This window comes from Macaca thibetana, chromosome 13 (genome assembly GCF_024542745.1).
Source record: "Macaca thibetana thibetana isolate TM-01 chromosome 13, ASM2454274v1, whole genome shotgun sequence".
Taxonomy (NCBI): domain Eukaryota; kingdom Metazoa; phylum Chordata; class Mammalia; order Primates; family Cercopithecidae; genus Macaca; species Macaca thibetana.
In genome coordinates, this window is record NC_065590.1 from 33,449,392 (window position 1) to 33,469,580 (window position 20,189).

A 20,189-nucleotide genomic window follows, 5' to 3' on the forward strand; every position below is an offset into this window, starting at 1 on the left:
CTGCTATGAAGATAACCTGAATATGTGGAGGCAACTTGGGAACCGGGTAACAGGCAGAGATTGGAACAGTTTGGAGGGCTTAAGAGGAAGACAGGAAGATGTGGGAAAGTCTGGAACATCCTAGAGGCTTACTGAATGACTTTGACCAAAATGCTGACAGTGACATGGACAATGAAGTCCAGGTTGAGGTCGTCTCAGATGGAGATGAGAAATTTGTTGGGAAATGGCATAAAGGTCACTTTTGCTATGCATTAGCAAAGAGACTGGCAGCATTTTGCCCCTATCCTGGAGATCTATGGAACTCTGAACTTGAAAGAGATGATTTACGGTATCTGGCGGGAGAAATTTCTAAACAGCAAAGCATTCAAGAGGTGACCTGGCTTATTCTGAAAGCATTCAGTTACGTACTTTCACAAAGAGAGGGTTTGAAATTGGAACTTATGTTTAAAAGGGAAGCAGAGTATAAAAGTTTGGAAAATTTGCAGCCTGACTATGCACTAGAAAAGAAAAACCCATTCAAGGAATTCAAGCTGGCTGCAGAAATTTGCATAAGTAACGAGGAGCCAAATGTTAGTAGCCAAGACAATGGGGAAAATGTCTCTAGGGCATGTCAGAGATCTTAATGGGAGTCCCTTCCATCCCAGGCCTGGAGGCCTAGGAGGGAAAAATGGTATTGTGGGCCAGGCCCAGGGCCCAGCTGCTCTGTGCAGCCTTGGGACTTGGTGCCCTGTGTCCCAGCTGCTCCAGCTCCATCTGTGGCTAAACGGACAACAGTTCGAGACATTGCTTTAGAGGGTGCAAGCCCCAAGCTTTGGCAGTTTCATGTGGTGTTGGGCCTACAGGTGCACAGAAGACAAGAGTTGAGCTTTGGGAGCCTCCACCTAGATTTCAGAGGATGTATGAATGCCTGGATGTCCAGGAAGAAGTCTGCTGCAGGGGCAGAGGCCTCACGGAGAACCTCTACTAGGGCAACGCAGACTGGTAACATGGGTTGGAGCCCCATTAACAGTCCCTACTTGAGTACAGCCTAGTGGAGCTGTGAGAAGAGGGCCATCATCCTCTAGACCTCAGAATCCACCAACAGCTTGCACTGTGTACCTAGAAAAGCTGCAGGCACTAAACACCAGCTCATGACAGTAGCTGTGGGAGCTGTACCCTGCAAAACCTCAGGGGTGGAGCTGCCCAAGGCCGCGGGAGCCAACTCCTTGCATCAGCATGCCCTGGATGTATGACATGGAGTCGAAGGAAATTTTGGAGCTTTAAGATTTAATGACTGCCCAGCCAGGTTTCAAACTTGCATGGGGCCTGTAACCCCTTTGTTTTAGCCAACTTCTCCCATTTGGAATGGGAACATTTATCCAATGCCTGTACCCCCACTGTATCTTGGAACTAACTTGTTTTTTATTTTACAGGTTCACAGGCAGAAGGGACCTACCTGCCTTGTCTAAGATGAGACTTTGGACTTGGACTTTCGGGTTAATGCTGGAATGAGTTGACTCTGGGGGACTATTGGGAAGGCATGATTGGTTTTTAAATGTGAAAAGGACATGAGATTTGGGAGGGGCCGGAGTGGAATAATATGGTTTGGCTCTGTGTCCCTAGTCAAATCTCATCTCAAATTGTAATCCCCACATGTTGAGGGAGGGACCTGGTGGGATGTCATTGGATCATGGGAGCAGTTTCTCTCATGCTGTTCTTGTGATAGTGAGGGAGCACTCATGAGATCTTGATGGTTTTAACGTGGCAGTTATCCCCGAGCTTCCTCTCTTTCTCCCGCCACCATGTAAGATGTGCCTTGCCCTCCCTTCACCTTCTGCCGTGATTGTTACGTTTTCTGAGGCCTCCCCAGCCATGCAGAACTGAGTAAATTAAACCCCCTTTCTTTACAAATTAACCAGTCTTAGGTAGCATACTTATAGCAGTTTGAAAATGGACTAATACAACCTCCAAAGTGGTACCTCTACAAGTCTGCAAGAGCCACAGTGTTACTAGGCTTGAGGTGCCCCCTAATGGAGATATGGCTACAGTGACCAAAAACTCAGACCATAACACCCAACTCCCTTTGAATTCCTTGAAATCATTCCCGAGAAGGATGGGTATAAACAAAGTCAGACTGTGAAGACTACAATAAATACCTAATTCTTCAATGCTCAGACACCAACAAACATCCACAAGCTTCTCGACCATCTACGAAAACATGACCTCACCAAATGAACTAAATATGACACTAAAAACCAATCCTGGAAAAACAGAGATGTGGAACCTTTCAGACAAAGAATTCAAAATATCTGTTTTGGCTGGGTGCAGTGGCTCATGCCTGTAATTCCAACACTTTGGGAGGCCGAGGCAGGCAGATCACCTGAGGTCAGGAGTTCGAGACCAGCCTGGACAACATGGTGAAATCCCATCTCTACTAAAAATACAAAAATTAGCCGGGTGTGGTGGTGCACCCCTGTAGTCCCAGCTCCTCGGGAGCGTGAGGCAGGAGAACTGCTTGAACCCAGGGGGCAGAGGCTGCAGTGAGCCGAGAATGCACCACTATACTCCATCCTTGGCAACAGAGCAAGAGTCCATCTCAAAAAAAAAAAAAAAAAAAAAAAACTGCTTTGAGGAAACTCAAAGAAATTCAAGATAACACAGAGAAAGAACTCAGAATCCTATAAGATAAATTTAACAAAAAGAATAAAGCTAAACCTCTATATTTCATAATATACAAAATCAAATCAAAATGGATTAAAGACTTAAATCTAAGACCTCAAGCTATGAAACTACTAGAAGAAAACATTGGGAAAACTCTCTAGGACATTAAAGATTAGCAAAGATTTATTGAGTTATATCCCACATGCAGAGGTTACCAAAGCAGAAACAGACAAATGGGATCACATCAAGTTAAAAAGCTTCCACATAGCAAAGGAAACAACAGTGAAGAGACAAACCACAGAACAGGAGGAAATACTTGCAAACTATCCATCTGACAAGGGATTAATAGCTATAATGTATAAAGAACTGAAACAACTCTATAGGAAAAAAATCTAATAATCCAATTTAACAATGAGCAAAAGATCTGAACAAACATTTCTCAAAACAAGACATATAAACGTCAAACAGGCATATGAAAAGGTGCTCAACATCAGTGATCACCAGAGAACTGCAAAGAAAAACTACAATGAGATACCATCTCACCCCAGTTAAAATGGTTTTATTCAAAAGATATACAACAAATGTTGGCAAGAATGTGGAGAAAAGGGAATTCTCGTACACTATTGCTGGGAATGTAAATTAGTACAACCACTATAGAGAACGGTTAGTTTGGAGATTCCTCAAAAAACTACAATTAGAGCTAACATATGATCCAGCAATCCCACTGCTTGGTATATAACCAAAGTAAGTAAATCAGTATGTCAAAGAGATAAATCTGCACCCCATGTTTATTGCAGCACTGTCCACAATAGCCAAAATTTAGAAGCAACCTAAGTGCCCACCAATAGATTAATGGATAAATTAACCTATTACATATACACAATGTAGTACATACACACAAAGGCAGTACATATACACAATGAAATACTATTCAGTCATAAAAAATAATGAGATCCTGTCATTTGCAGCAACATGGATGAAACTGGAGGTCATTATATATAAAGTGAAATAAGCCAGGCACAGAAACGGAAACTTCACATGTTCTCACTTATTTGTGGGATCTAAAAATTAAAACAACTGAATTCATGGACAAACATAGACAGAAAAATGGCTACCAGAGGCTGGGAAGGGTAGTGAGTGGTGTGGGGGAAGTGAGGATTGTTAATGGGTATAAAAATATAGTTAGATAATCAGTAAGACATAGTATTTGATAGCACAACAGGGTCTACAGTCAATAATCCATTGTACATTTTAAAATAACCAAAAGACAGCTAGGCATGGTGGCTCATATCTATAATCCAGCACTTTGGGAGGCCAAGGCAGGCAGATCACTTGAGGTCAGGAGTTCGAGACCAGCCTGGCCAACATGGTGAAATCCCGTCTCTACTAAAAATACAAAATTTAGCCGGGCATGGTGGCGGGCACCTGTAATCCCAGCTACTCAGGAGTCTGAGGCAGGAGAATTGCTTGAACCAAGGAGGCAGAGGTTGCAGTGAGCTGAGATCATCCCACTGTACTCCAGCCTGGGCAACAAAGGAAGACTCCATCTCAAAATAAAATAAAATAAAATAAAATAAAATAAAATAAAATAAAATAAAATAACAAAAATAATGTAACTGGATTGTTTGTTAACACAAAGAATGGATAAATGCTTGAGGTGATGGATATCCCATTTACCTTGATGGGATTATTATACATTATATGCCTATATCAAAATAGCTCATGTACCTCATAAATATCTATGTCTACTATGTACCCAGAAGAATTAAAAATAAAAATAAATTTGTAAAGATAAATCAAGCAGTTCAAAAGAACAGTTCCATTAGAACTTTGTGCAGAATTACTTTAGAGTATAAATGTATGTGGGAATACATGATAACTTTACAATATTCACCCTTCCATCCTAGAACCATACCTTTCTTTTAATTTAGTCAATTATTATTTTCTATCTCTACAAAAGGATTAATGTTTCCTGCATTAGGTCATTTAAAATTTTTGTTTAGGTTATTTCTAAGCATTTCATAGGGTTGTATTGCTCATATGATTATGAATTTTGAATACAGCTACCATTTCTCACTGCTAAAAACCTTCAGTTCCTTCCATTTATCCTTATTTTTAGAGACCACGGTTTTCTCTTATATCCTGTCACCATTTCTAGATGGACTCCTAGTCACTTGTCTCTAGTTAATAAAACCCAAATCCCTCTAGACTGATTCTGATTGTCCTGGAGTGGAATTAGCTCTCCTTCTCTGGAAACAATACTCTTTTTTGGCGGGGGGAGAGGAAGTCTCCCTCTGTCGCCCAGGCTGGAGTGCATTGGCACGATCTCTGCTTACGGCAACCTCTGCCTCCCAGGTTCAAGCAACTATCCTGCCTCAGCCTCCCGAGTAGCTGGGATTACAGGCATGCGCCACCATGCCCGGCTAATTTTTGTATTTTCAGTAGAGATGAGGTTTCACCATGTTAGCTAGGCTGGTCTCGAACTCCTGACCTCAGGTGATCTACCCTCCCTGGCCTCCCAAAGTGCTGGGATTACAGGTGTGAGCCACCACGCCTGGCCAGAAACAATAATCTTTATATTACTTAGAACTGTGTCACCATCTTTGGCAACTCTATCATTCTGATAACTTATTTTGGCAATGAATTCCATATTGTTAGTAGCCTGCTTCTAAGGAAGAAATTCACTTCCAAGCGAAGGAAATGAGACAAAAGGTTGATGCCTAAAGGGATTTCCTGTCCTTATCCATGCTGTATGGACCACAATTATGCTAAACCTAAAATATAAATAAATGAAGTGAGTGAGCTATTTACTGAAAAGTGTTATGGCATAAGCTGGGGAACACCACTTTCTGAGTCTACAATGCTTTCTTACGGCATATGGGATATGCTCTGAACCATAGACGGTACTTGCCTACACCGAGTACCAGATGGAACGCATGCATTTGGGAACAAAGAAGCTTTTTAAGAAGTTTTTGCTTTCAACCTTTGTGACTATAAGTGTTGTTAAATGGAAGACCTTAGAAATAAGAAAGGGACAATTCTACTAGGGACAGGAGCCACCTAGCTACTTAACATTTTTTATATCACTAAAGCAAAACACAGAGCAGCATAGAGAGTGCTGACTAAATCTATGATTGACCTGAATTATCCAGAAGAAATAAGGTTACTTTTAAAAAGGAGTATGATTAACATCTAGAGGTATTAATTTCTATCACTGGGCATGGCAAAGTGACCTCTAAAGAAAGTCCAGTCAAGAAATTAATAAAAAATGACCTTGGCCAGGCGCAGTGGCTCATGCCTGTAATCCCAGCACTTTGGGAGGCCGAGGTGGGCAGATCACGAGGTCAAGAGATGGAGATCATCCTGGCCAACATGGTGAAACTCCATCTCTACTAAAAATACAAAAATTAGCTGGGCATGGTGGTGCACACTTATAGTCCCAGCTACTTGGGAGGCTGAGGCAGGAGAATCCTTGAACCTGGGAGGTGCAGGTTGTAGTGAGCCAAGATCACGCCACTGCACTCCAGCCTGGAGATGGAGCGAGACTCCGTCTCAAAAAAAAAAAAAAAAAAATGACCTCAACCTTAGTCTGAGACAACTTAGGAATATTTGTACCACTCTACCAGGCAAAAAGAAAAAAGAAAAAAAAAAAAGCTGTAGCTTCCAATTCTATTTGGTCATTGCTGTAGTTATTGTTAGAATCTGATTTATTAATTTTCTTTCTCCATCGGTGTATATGAAGCTTGACAGCAATGGCTGAATCTGCCACGCAGCTCACAGGTTGGAGAAAATTAACAGCAACGATTGGACAAAATTACAATGGACCCAGAGCAGAAATGACTATCACATGGAGATGGATCTGAGACAAATAAAGAACTTTTTGAAGTTTTTTGAAGTCCTCAAAAACTTTGTTTGGATGTAGTAGTCTTAAGGTTACACTGGACTGCCTGTCTAGGGGAAGAAGTGAATACATAGCAAATAATGGCTGCTTCCGGGAAAGGAAAAAAGCACTAGAAAGGGGTAGAGGAACTTGTTAATTCAGAGTAATGGGTAAGCAGTCATGTAATTAACATGCAATTCTTTGTACCTTAAAATGTTTTGTACCAAAAAAAAAAAACCTCATAAAATTTTACTTTTGACCCACAGTGTTGAAAATAATAATTAGTAAACTAAATAATATTAATTCTTTGATAAAAAGTTTATATGAACCATAAATCATAGACTCTATAAACTGATCCACTTGAGGACAGCATAGGTTTAAAACATGCTTTTTTTTTTGGAGACAGAGTCTCTCTCTATCGCCTAGGCTGGAGTGCAGTGGCGCAATCTCAACTCACTGCAAGCTCCACCTCCCGGGTTCATGCCATTCTCCTGCCTCAGCCTCCCAAGTAGCTGGGACTACAGGCGCCCGCCAAAATGCCCGGCTATTTTGTGTGTGTGTGTGTGATGAGGTTTCATCGTGTTAGCCAAGATGGTCTTGATCTCCTGACCTTGTGATCTGCCCGCCTCAGCCTCCCAAAGTGCTGGGATTACAGGTGTGAGCTACTGCATGCTGCTTTTATAGCTGTTTCTTCTCTTGTGTTTCTGCCACTACCATGAGAACACCACACTCTAGGATAGTTATTGACCCATTAGCCTGAGTCTCAGAAAGAAGTGTCCGGAACAGACCCAAACCATTTCTGCAGCTTACAGCCAGCCCAGCCAAAGTCCAATTGACCCATAAGCCTGTGAGTAAGAAAAACAAATGTCTGCTGTTACAAACCATGGAGATTTTTTAGGTTGTTTGTTGTACTGTATCACTGTAACAACAGGTAACCAACACATAAAGGTGTTCTTTGTGATGATTTATTAAACTATACATATATATATATTTGGTATGCTTTAATTTCACAAGAAAAATGTTCAAGAATTATAACCATCTTAGTATATAAATGCACTTACTTAAATTCAATGCAATTTAAATGCTGAACCAAACATTTTTCTTTACATTTAGGTATATTCTATCTATATGTGTAGATGGACAAGTTTTTTGTGTAAGCAGAGAAACTTAAAATGTACTTTGAGTAGATTTGTCCAAAATAGTAAATATTTTAAAAATTAGTAAAGTTTCCATCTTCATTTGGGGAAGAATGGAAACTTAATTGTTAATTTTCTTGCTACTTACCCAAAAAAGAAAATAATATACAATTTGCTCTAATTCTAAATGTTATACGGTAAAAGTACTATCAAAATATCACTGAAACTATAGCATATAAAACACTCTAAATGTTCACCTTATGGTAAAGACTGCTACCTATTCACCAAAATCCATTTCTTCTTCATTTTGGAAAACACAGCTAAACTACATTCCTGAAAGTGATTTGGGTTACTTCCAGACCTGGCCTGTAAACATCTCCTATATATGCTCCTCCATGCTTTCTGTTCCTTCCAGCTGACCATGAAGGTAAATCCAACATAACCTTGGGTTACGTATTTTAAAGACAACAGAGCAAGAAGTCAACCTGGGTCTCTGGTGATTGCTTTATAAGCAAGAGATAAACTGCTATTGTGTTTGCACTATCATATGCTTATGCATCTATTTGTTATAGTATTTAGTATATATATACTCTAATTACACACTATATAGTAATAACATTACTATAATACAAGATAATTTATCTGCCCTTTTAAAAGCAGACCTCAATTACTTTCAAGTTGTTATGAATTCCTTGCATTTTTATTGCAAATATGAGACAAAAATAAGTTTTAACCACAAATGGCATGAGTTCTACATGTTAACTCTGCTAGAAATTAAGATAAAAATATAGTAAATCACATTCTGTTGACAGCTATGCAAATAAAAGACAGATATAATCATATGGACCCTAATTCTTAAATTAAAATTAGGTTTTCTGACTAGAAAGGCACAACCACAAATTTCTAACATAATTACACAAAAGAGCTGGTCTAACAATCTAAAATGAAATCACATTCTCTTACCATCTGTGCCACGAGAAAAAGTAACCTGCTGGACTGAAGATGATGAGGCAAACTTGACAGGAGCTTTGCGTAGTTTCTGGTTACCAGGCTCTGTAATTTCATGTCCACGATCTTCAGCATTAATAAAAATCTCAGATGAAAATAAGGTCTTTTCTGGACTTTCTGTTGTTATCTGAGTGACTGCATCAGATGACAGTTTTTCAGAGAAAGCAGAAAGTGGAGTCTTTATCTTCTTGGGTAATCTAACCAAAAAAGAGAAAGAATACAGCAGGTTATCTCCTTGGCCTATTAGAAACTGAAATCTCTTTCCAAAAGTGGTTTCAGGGAATATTTAAGTAGCTATAGGAATATTTTGTGGACACATCAATGTCAAATGTTATTAAGGTAAAATTTCTGCAGTACCCTTTATTTTGTTTGATACAATGTTATCACACATTTACTTTTATCTTAAAACCTACTTTTAATTTAGAATGTTAAATTATATAAGTTAGTTGAGGAAATGGTATTTTTCAGCTGAATTGAAAATACATTTTTTTAAATTACTAGATGTTCACTATAAATTAGGGGACTGTGCTAAATACACACAGCGTACAAAGATAAACAAGAAACAGAGCATTCCATCAAGGAGTTCTGGGAGAACCAGGAGTTTTCAAGGTTGTAGTTATATCTTGAGATCATAGGGAATTGATATTAAAACAGAGTGGAGCAAGTAAATAACTGAATACATAAATAATTGGAAAGAAGAAGCAAATTTTGCTTAAGAAGAAGTCCAGATAACAGATGTGGATACCTCCCACCAAAGAAGGTTAAGCTTAATCTTCCCCTCCTCCTTTGTGTATGCACTGAACTGAGTGACTGGATTTCAAAACATAGAGTATAAGAAGGGAAAAATAGTAACTTATTTCCATGGTGGAGACACCTAGCAAGCACTGCCTTATCCAAGTGATCAGTTAACATCAGCAGTGATGATGTGGATACCACATATGCAACCTAGGCAATGCCATTCCAGACACAGGAATGGGCAATTTCACGATGAAGACACAAAAGCAATTGCAACGAAAGCAAAAGCTGACAAATGGGATCTCATTAAATGTAAGAGCTTCTGCACAGCAAAAGAAAACTTATCAACAGAGTAAACAGACAACCTACAGAATGGAAGAAAATATTTGCAAACTATGCATCTGATAAAGGTTTAGTATCCAGCATTTATAAGCAACCTAGTGGGCAAAGGATATGAACAGACATTTTTTAAAAGATATATATGTGGCCACCACGCATAAGAAAAAAGCTTAATATCAATGATTACATAAATGCAAATCAAAACCACAATGAGATACCATTTCACACCAATCAGAATGGCTGTTATAAAAAAGTCAAAATATAACAGATGCTGTCAAGGTTGCAGAGAAAAGGGAGTGGCTGTACACTGTTTGTGGGAGTGTAAATTAGTTCAACCACTGTAGAAAGCAGTGTGGCAATTCCTCAGAGAGCTAAAGACAAAACTACCATTTGACTCAGCAATCCATTGCTGTGTACATACCCTAAGAAATATAAATCATTCTACCATAAAGACGCATGCACACAAATGTTCATTATAGTACTATTCACAATAACAAAGACATGAATCAACTTAAATGCCCCATAAATGACAAACTGGATAAAGAAAATGTGGTACATTTACACCATGGAATACTATGCAGCCATATAAAAGAACAAGATCATGTCTTCTGCAGAATATGGATGGAGCTGCAGGTCATTATCCTTAGCAAACTAATGCAGGAACAGAAAATCAAATACTGCATCCTCACATTTATAAGTGGGAGCTAAATGATGAGAAGTCATGGATACAGAGAGGGGAACAATAGACACTGGGGCCTACTTGAGGGTGGAGGGACGGGGGAGAGAAACAGAAAAAAAAAAAAAACACTACTGGGTACTAGGCTTAGTACCTGGGTGGTGACATAACCCGTAAAACAAACCCCCACGACACGAGTTTACCTATAGAACAAACTGGAACATGTATCCCCTGAACCTAAAAGTTTAAAAATAAAAAAATAGGTCGGGCGCAGTAGCTCATGCCTGTAATCCTAGTATTTTGGGAGGCCGAGGTGGGTGGATCACCTGAGGTCAAGCCTGGCCAACATGGTGAAACCCCGTCTCTACTAATAATACAAAAATTAGACAGGCGTGGTGGTGCATGCCTGTAATCCCAGCTACTTGGGAGGCTGAGGCAGGAGAATTGCCTGAACCCAGGAGGCAGGGGTTTCAGTGAGCCGAGATCGCGCCATTGTACTCCAACTTGGGCGACAAGAGCGAAACTCTGTCTCCAAAAAAATAAAAATAAAAATAAAAATAAAATGAAAAAAAAAAAAGCTGTTAACAACAGGAGAAGCTAGGAGAGAGGTATAAGGAACTCTATTATATGTGTATCTTTTCTGTAACTCTAAAATTACTTGAAAATAAGGCCTGGCATAGTGATTCATACCTATGATCCCAGTACTTTGGGAGGCTGAGGCAGGAGGATCACTTGAGCCCAGGAGTTAAGTGACCACCCTGGGCAATGTGGCAAGACCATCTCTACAAAACATAAATAGGCACAGTGGCATGCGCCTATAGTCCCAGCAACTGAGGAGACTGAGACAGAAGGATTGCTTGAGACCAAAAGTTTGAGGCAGCAGTGAGCTATGACTGCACCACTGCACTCCAGAGCCTGGGTAACAGAGCAAGACCTTGTCTCTATAAGGAAAAAAAAAAAAAAAAGGAATAAAACTTTCAAAAAATCACTTGAAAATAAAGTTTCAAGAAGAGAATAATGTTGTATTGTATTAGAGTAATATCTAGAATATATCACAAAAGTAGAACTTTTGAGTCTATACTATATGACTACCATTCACTAATTGAAAAGGACAGTTATGAGAAAAGAAACAAAAATGTCAATTCCCCTTATGAACATAAATACAAAAATCCTAAACAAAATGTTAGACAACAAAATGTAGCACGTGTGTGTATGCTGTGTGCTTGCTCTCATTTTACACACACATACATTTGTGTGTAGTTGAATCTCTACCATGATAGTTTACCCCAGGAATACAAGATGAGTTAACATTTAAAAAAAAAAAAAAGTGATTAACCACCTACCTCAACAGAATAAAGGAGAAACACACATGACCATATCAATACAGGCAGAGACAGCATTTAATAAAACTCAGTAATTATGCATGACAAAAACTCACAGCAAAGAGAAACTACAAAAAACCCTAAAGCAATCATTGTGTTTACTAGTAGAATGTTGAAAATATTGCCTGTGAGATCAGGAACAAAATAAGGATGCCAACTCTTACCACTTCTATTCAATATTTTAGTAAGGTGTTAAATGGTATTAGCAGTAAGGCAGGAAAAAAGAAGAGGTATGGATAAGAAAGAAAGAATAGCTACTTTTCATATTTGATATAATTGTGTACATAGAAAAATCCAAAAGAATCTACATGTAACTTACTAGGATGTAACTTTTTAGAAAATTTGCCAGATACAAGATCAAATTTTTAAGTCCATTAGATTTTTCTTTATCATAGAAGTTATAAAATTAAAATCTAAAAAGTATGTCATAAAAATAGTACCAAAAATATCAAATACCTAATAAAGTATAATAAAAGATGCAAGAACTTTATATAGAATACTATTAATATATTATAGAGAGAAGTTAAGAGTGATCTAAATGGGTCTTCCATTTCCAAGTAGGATGAGGTAGGGAGCCATATACCATCACTCCTACTTTAACAAACAAACAAAATGAATGAATTATAAAAATCATATTTTTTTAAAAAAGTCTTACAGCTATAGAAACAATGAGGAAATATTACCAATTAACATGCTAGAGAGAGGAATTTGGTGATTCTAGGCAAGGGTTTGGTGTAGGTAGACATAATCTACTGACAAAGAGAAATCACTGAGCTTTTGAAGAACATGAAGGCTGTCATGATGGTGTGACATGATGGGATCTAGCAGGATATCCATCTGATTTCCCCCACAAGACATTTCCTGAGTGTTGGGGTGGTACGGGAGGCTGGGCCTCAGTCAGAGTAATAGACTGAAATCTCATTCATACTCATGGCACTATAAGAGATCAAGTTCCACTAGATGGAGAGGCCTGGGACAAACACACATCAGCTCTCCTCCTTAAAACATTTGCCAAATGTTGTACCTGCTTAAGGCAGGGGGCTTAATAACTAATGCTTGAGGAAGAGAACTTTTAAAGGTAAGGAATTAAAGACTCACTACACTCAGTCAAAAGTCAGAAGGGCCAACCCCAAGAAACGGGCTGAGTGAGAAAAACAGTAAAATTATTTGCAAGAGTACTAATGAAATGAATTTCCCTTGAGAAAGTGTAACTGCAACAAATACTTGACTCGTGTCCTCCTTACAACATTTACCATATTCTACAGCTGTGAGGGCAAAGAGTTTAAAGAGCTGAATTTAAACATCTGAAAGCCTGAACTGAGCTCTTACAATATTTAATTGTTGAAAAACCAAAGACCTGTCAGGCTTAAATTTTTTTTTTTTTTAATTTCATGTCTTTGCTATTGTGAATAGCAATAATATGATGAAAATTGATTATATGTGTTTTTTTCAGTAGAATGATTTATTTTGTTTTGGGTATATACCCAGCAATGGGGCCGTTGAGTTGAATGGCAGTTCTGTTTTAAGCTCTTTAAGGAATCTCCACAGTTTTCCCCAGTGGCTGAACTAAGTTATGTTCCCACCAACACTATACAAGCCTTCCATTTCTTCTGCAACCTCACCAACATCTGTTATTTTTTTACTTTTTATAAGTAGCCACTCTGATTACCATGAGATGGTATCTCATTGTGGTTTTGATTTGCACTTCTTGAATGATTAGTGATGTGGAGCATTTTTTCATATATTATGAAAATGATTATTAATATATTCAGAGCAAAAGATAAAGGGAAGTAGATAAAATATGGAAAATCTCAACAGAAAACTACAATCTATTAAAAAAGAAACGAATATTTCAGAATAAAAAATACATTATCTGAAATTTGATTCAATGGTAGTAGAAGCAAACAGACATTTGTAAAACTAATTTGTAAATTCAAAAAGTCTACAGAAAACTACCGAACAGAAAAAGAATGAACAGATGCCAGTATAAGAGACTCACGCGGCAGAGACATATAATCCAATATATGTGTAATTTTACTCCTAGGAGAAGAGACAAGTGTGCAGAAACAATATTTATGAGTTAATGGGTAAGAATTCTCCAAAACAGGTAAAAGACTTAATCTACTGAGTTAAGAAGCTCAGTGAACACAAAGATTACAAAGAAAAACCAACTCTTGGGGCATCAAAGCCAAACTGCTGAAAATCAAAAGTGCAAAAACAAGAATGACACTTGGGCCAGGCGCAGTGGCTCACACCTGTAATCCCAGCACTTTGGGAGGCCGAGGCGGATGGATCACGAGGTCAAGAGATCGAGACCATCCTGGCTAATACAGTGAAACCCCTTCTCTACTAAAAAATACAAAAAATTAGCCAGGTATGGTGGCAGGCGCCTGTAGTCCCAGTTACTTGGGAGGCTGAGGCAGGAGAATGGCATGAACCCGGGAGGCAGAGCTTGCAGTGAGCAGGGATCATGCCACTGTACTCCAGCCTGGGCGACAGAGCAAGACTCTGTCTCAAAAAAAAAAAAAAAAAAAAGACATTTGGCCTTTCAACAAAGATAGTAGCTCTTTAAAGTGTTGAAATAAAAACCTATAATTCTATAACCAACGGAAATACATTTTTTTAAACCAAACAAATAAAAACTAAGATAATCCCCAGAAGACTTCAGGAAATACCAAAGGAAATTTTTTTTAGGCTGAAGGAAAATGATCCAACATAGTACAGAACTGCTAGAAAGAATGTAGAACACTTAAAGGGGGTGTGTGTGTGTGTGTGTGTGTGTGTGTGTAAATATATACATGTACACATACATACATACACCGTTGTGTATATATACATATTTTACTTTGTTTTATATTTCCTATACACATATATATGGAAAAGAATGTTGTTTGTTCAAAGCAACAATAATAATGTCTTGTGGGATTTAGAACATGTAGAACAGAAATATATATATGACAACAAAAGCAAAAATACGAGGAGTAAATAGAGTTCAACTGTCATAAGATACTTTGCTGCTCATAAAGTGGAAAAAGTACTAACTTAAGGTAAACTGTAAAGTCAAGGAAGTATATTATAATCGCTAGGATAATCACTAAAAGGAAAAACAGTAAAACAAGCCAACAGAGAAAATAACACGGAATAAAAATAATTAATTAACCTAAAATAATAAAGGATAGCAAAATCAACTAGCTCAATAATTATATTAAATGTAAATGAACTAAATATCTCAGTTATAAGATAAAGATTAACAGACAACATTAAAAATGAATAACATTCAACTATATGACATTGACAAGTGATGCACTTTACTGTGAGGTCAAAGGTTGAAAGTAAAAGGATAGAAAAGATATATTAATCATAAAGTGATAAAAAATAAGCTTCCTATTCTCTCTCCCCTCTCCTGTGTTTCTATTCTCCTTTTCTTTTGTCTTTCCCATCCCAAACAATTGAATTTAAAACCATTAGGTGGGCAGAACAAGGCGGGACTCTGTAGCAAATGGAATGACAACGGGCCAGAGCAAGGTATCAGAATTTCATTAGGGTAAGGAAGGTGCCCATGTAAAGAAGTGTCATAGCACAGAGTATTAGAATTCAAGCAGGGCAAGGAGACAATCTTTGCAGAGGTGTGGCCGCGTGTGCAATAAAAGCACCAAATCAGGATAAGGAGGGCTTCCATGAAGAGGGAGGCCCACCAGACATGTAGAGTTAGAGCCCAAGCAGAATGAGGTAGGTGTCTCCACACTGGGGTGTCCTTACATGGAGTGGCAGAGCTGCAGTAGAGAAGGAAAATAACTACACAGAGAGATAGCCTAGGTTGGAAAGTCAGATTTCCCGCAGGATGAGAAATGTGTCATACAGGGTAAGGGCAGTGTGGTGAGTCACTACTCAAGCAGGATGAAAGGAGTCAGTCTGACCTTGAATGTCAGAACCTGAGTGAGGAGGCTATCTACATGGTGTAGGCCTGGCATCATGAGTCAAATCCTAAACAAGATAAAGGCATTCAAGTAGAGGTGAGACCAATGTGAGGTGTCATGAGCCTATGCAGTATGAGGAAGAAATCCATGTGAGGGGGTAGTTCAGCATGGGGAGTCAGAACCTAAGTGGCATGGGGAGAGTGTCCATATGTTGAGGGTGATAAGCATTCTGACACGGGAAAGTTAGAGACCAAGTAGGGAGGGGTGGTATACATGTTGAGGAGTGGTCTAGCATGGAGTGCCAAAGCCCAGGCAGGGTGAAAAGAGCACCCACCCAAGGGGACAGACTGAATAAAGTGTTTGAATCCAAGTGGAGAATTAGGGTCATTCTTGCTGGGGAGAGGTTGGCAAGAGATGAGAATATTCGTTATATAAAGCATACTGGAAGTGAGGTTACTCACTATTAGATATGAAAGTTACAAAAACAAAGAAAAAAGTAAAATAAAAATTAGATGAACATATGGTTTTTAATATATACAGACAGAGAAATAAATATTAATGTCAATAAGTGTAGGGCTGAGAGCAACCCAGTAGCAACACATATGCCTAGTGTTTAAATCCTAGCCTCTAAATAGCACATTCCACTGGAAGAACAGGCTTCTTGGAGAACTGGTTGATTCCAGAGCTGGAGAAGGAAAGTATAAGATGAGCCTGAAATATCTTGTGCCAGAAAGCAAAGACATGATCAAAAGATGACGTATGAAAAGGATACAGAGCCAGCTTGAAGGGGCTGCCACTGGCCACCAAATCTGTATTTGGAGCATCAAAACAAATTACAATAGTAACAATAAACGGAATAAGAAAACTTGGTTTTGTATAATGTAAAAATTTGCAAGTCTGAAATCTAATAAAGAATTTGTATCCAGAATATATAAAGATTCTCTAAATTCAACAGTAAAAAAAAAAATGCAATTAGAAAATGAGCAAAACAATTTTAATAGAAAATATATAGATAGTAAACGGGCATATTAAAAAATGTTCATTGTCAGTAGTAGAGAAATGCAAATTAAAGCAATAATGAGATAACCCCTATATACCAACCAGGAAGGCTAAATTAAAAAAAAAAATCTGACAGTGGACAGGCATGGTACCTCATGCCTGTAATCCCAGCACTTTGGGAGGCCAAGGTGGGGGGATCATAAGGTCAGGAGTTCAAGACCAGCCTGACCAATATGGTGAAACCCCATCTCTACTGAAAATACAAAAACTAGCTGGGTGTGGTGGTGTGCACCTGTAGTACCAGCTACTCAGGAGGATGAGGCAGGAGAATCGCTTAAACGCAGGAGGTGGAAGTTGCATTGAGCCGAAATCGCGCTACTGAGCCAAGATCGCGCTACTGCACTCCAGCCTGGGTGACAGAGTGAGACTCCATCTCAAAAAAATAAAAAAATAAATACTGACAGTATAAATGCTGATGAGGATGTGGAGGAACTTGATCTCTCATACATAGTTATTGGAAATACAAAATGTTATAACCACTCTGGAAAACACTCTGGCAGTTTCCTATAAAATTAAACATATACTTACATATAACCCAATAATCACACTCCTGGGTATTAATCCCAGTGCAGTTTCTCAACCTCAGCACTGACATTTTGAAACAATTCTTTGTGATGGAGGACTGTCTTGTGCATTCTAGGATATTCCACAGCACCTCTGTCTTTTATTTACTAGACACCAGTAGCATCTCTTTCCTAGTCACTACAATCAAAAATGTCTTCAGACATTTCTCATGTTCCCTGAGGGGTAAAATCACTCCTAGTTGAGACCCATTGTCATAGAGAAATAAAAAACTTACGGTCATGTAATAACAAATACATGAGGGATTCCCAGGCAAGATGGCCAAATAGAACAGCACCAGTCTGCAGCTTCTAGCAAGGCCAACACAGAAGGGAGGTGATTTCTGCATTTTCAACTGAGGTACCCAGTTCATCTCATTGAGACTGCTTAGACAGTGGGTACAGCCCACAGAGGGTGAGCAGCAGCAGGGTGGGGTGTTGCATCACTTGGCAAGCACAAGGGGTTGGGGAACTCCCTCCTCTAGCCAAGGGAAGCCATGAGGGACTGTGCTGCGAGGAACAGTGCATTCCAGCCCGGATACTACGCTTTTCCCACGGTCTTCGAAACCCACAGACCAGGAGATTCCCTTGGGTGCCTATGCCACCAGGGCCCTGGGTTTCAAGCACAAAACTGGGCTGCCATTTGGGCAGACACTGAGATAGTTGCAGGAGTTTTTTTTTTCATACCCCAGTGGCGCCTGAAATGCCAGCAAGACAGAACCGTTCACTCCTCTGGAAAGGGGGCTGAAGCCAGGGAGGCAAGTGGTCTAGCTCAGTGGATCCCACCCCCAAGGAGTCCAGCATGCTAAAATTCACTGGCTTGAAATTCTCACTGCCAGCACAACAGCCTTAAGTCGACCTGGGATGCTCCAGCTTTGTGAGGGGAGGGGCGTCCACCATTACTGAGGCTTGAGTAGGCAGTTTTCCCCTCATAGTGTAAACAAAGCTGCCATGAATTTCTGACTGGGTGGAGCCCAACGCAGCACGGCAAAGCCACTGTAGCCAGACTGCCTGTCTAGATTCCTCCTTTCTGGGCAGGGCATCTCTGAAAGAAAGGCAGCAGCCCCAGTCAGGTGCTTATAGCTAAAACTCCAATCTCCCTGGGACAGAGCACCTGGGGGAAGGGGCAGCTGTGGGCACAGCTTCAGCAGACTTAAACGTTCCTGCCTGCCAGCTCTGAATAGAGCAGCAGATCTTCTAGTATAGCCCTAGAGCTCTGCTAAGGGACAGACTGCCTCCACAAGTGGGTCCCTGACCCCCATGCCTCCTGGTGGGGAGACACCTCCCAGCAGAGGTCGACAGAAACCTCACACAGGAGAGCCCTGGCTGGCATCTAGCGGATGCCCCTCTGGGACGAAACTTCCAGAGGTAGGAGAAGGCAGCAAGCGTTGCTGTTCTGCAGCCCCCATTGGTGATACCCAGGCAAACAGGGTCTGGAGTGGACCCCCAGCAAACTCCAGCAGACCTGCAGCAGAGAGGCCTGTTAGAAGGAAAACTAACAAACAGAAAGCAAAAGCCTCAACATCAACAAAAAGAACGACCACACAAAAACTCCATCTGAAGTTCACCAACAGTAAAGACCAAAGGTAGATAAATCCACAAAGATGAGGAAAAACCAGTGCAAAAAGGCTGAAAATTCCAAAAACCAGGATGCCTCTTCTCCTCCAAAGGATCACAACTCTCACCAGCAACAAAACTGGATGGAGAATGAGTTTGACGAATTGACAGAAGTAGGTTTTAGAAGATGGGTAATAACAAACTCTTCCAAGCTAAAGGAGCATGTTCTAACCCAATGCAAGGAAACTAAGAATCTTGATAAAAGGTTAGAGGAATTGCTAACTAGAATAACTAGTTTAGAGATGAACATAAATGACCTGATGGAGCTGAAAAACACAGCACGAGAAAGTTGAGAAGCATACACAAGTATCAATAGCTGAATCAATCAACCGGAAGAAAGGATATCAGAGACTAAAGATCAACTTAATGAAATAAAGTGTGAAGACAAGATTAGAGAAAAAAGAATGAAAAGGAACAAACAAAGCCTCCAAGAAATATGGGACTATGTGAAAAGACCAAGCCTATGTTTGATTGCTATACCTGAAAGTGACGAGGAGAATGGAACCAAGTTGGAAAACACTCTTCAGCATATTATCCAGGAGAACTTCCCCAACCTAGTAAGACAGGACCACATTCAAATTCAGGAAATACAGAGAACACCACAAAGATACTCCTCAAAAAGAGCAACCCCAAAACACATAATCGTCAGATTCACCAAGGTTGAAATGACGGAAAAAATATTAAGGGCAGCCAGAGACAAAGGTCAGGTTACCCACAAAGGGAAGCCCATCAGACTAACAGCAGATCTCTCGGCTGAAACCCTACAAGGCAGAAAAGAGTGGGGCCAATATTCAATATTCTCCAAGAAAAGAATTTTCAACTCAGAATTTCATATCCAGTCAAACTAAGCATCATAAGTGAAGGAGAAATAAAATCCTTTACAGACATGCAAATGCTGAGGGATTTTGTCACCACCTGGCCTGCCTTACAAGAGTTCCTGAAGGAAGCACCAAATATGGGAAGGCAAAACCAGTACCAGCCACTGCAAAAAGAAAAAAAAAATGTAAAGACCATCAACACTATGAAGAAACTACATCAACTAATGGGCAAAATAACCAGCTAGCATCATAATGACAAGACCAAATTCACACCTAACAATAGTAACCTTAAATGTAAACGAGCTACACGCCCCAATTAAAATGCACAGACTGGCAAACTGGATAGAGTCAAGACCCATTGGTGTGCTGTATTCAGGAGACCCATCTCACATGCAAAGACACACATAGGTTCAAAATAAAGG

At 39.6% G+C, this 20,189-nt stretch overlaps 2 protein-coding genes across 8 annotated transcripts in view; one reads left to right on the forward strand and one right to left on the reverse strand.

Moving 5' to 3' along the window:
• The window catches only part of ALMS1 (ALMS1 centrosome and basal body associated protein), a 220,770-nt gene that overhangs the window by 76,020 nt on the left and 124,561 nt on the right, over positions 1 to 20,189 (reverse strand). For all 7 annotated transcript variants that reach the window (XM_050754354.1, XM_050754358.1, XM_050754352.1 and 4 more), the window contains one exon: positions 8,620 to 8,861. In XM_050754354.1, the coding sequence (XP_050610311.1) occupies positions 8,620 to 8,861 (242 nt within the window). The remainder of the gene's footprint in view (positions 1 to 8,619; positions 8,862 to 20,189) is intronic.
• Positions 1 to 20,189, forward strand: part of SFXN5 (sideroflexin 5) — a 616,301-nt gene that overhangs the window by 20,129 nt on the left and 575,983 nt on the right. The window lies entirely within an intron of this gene.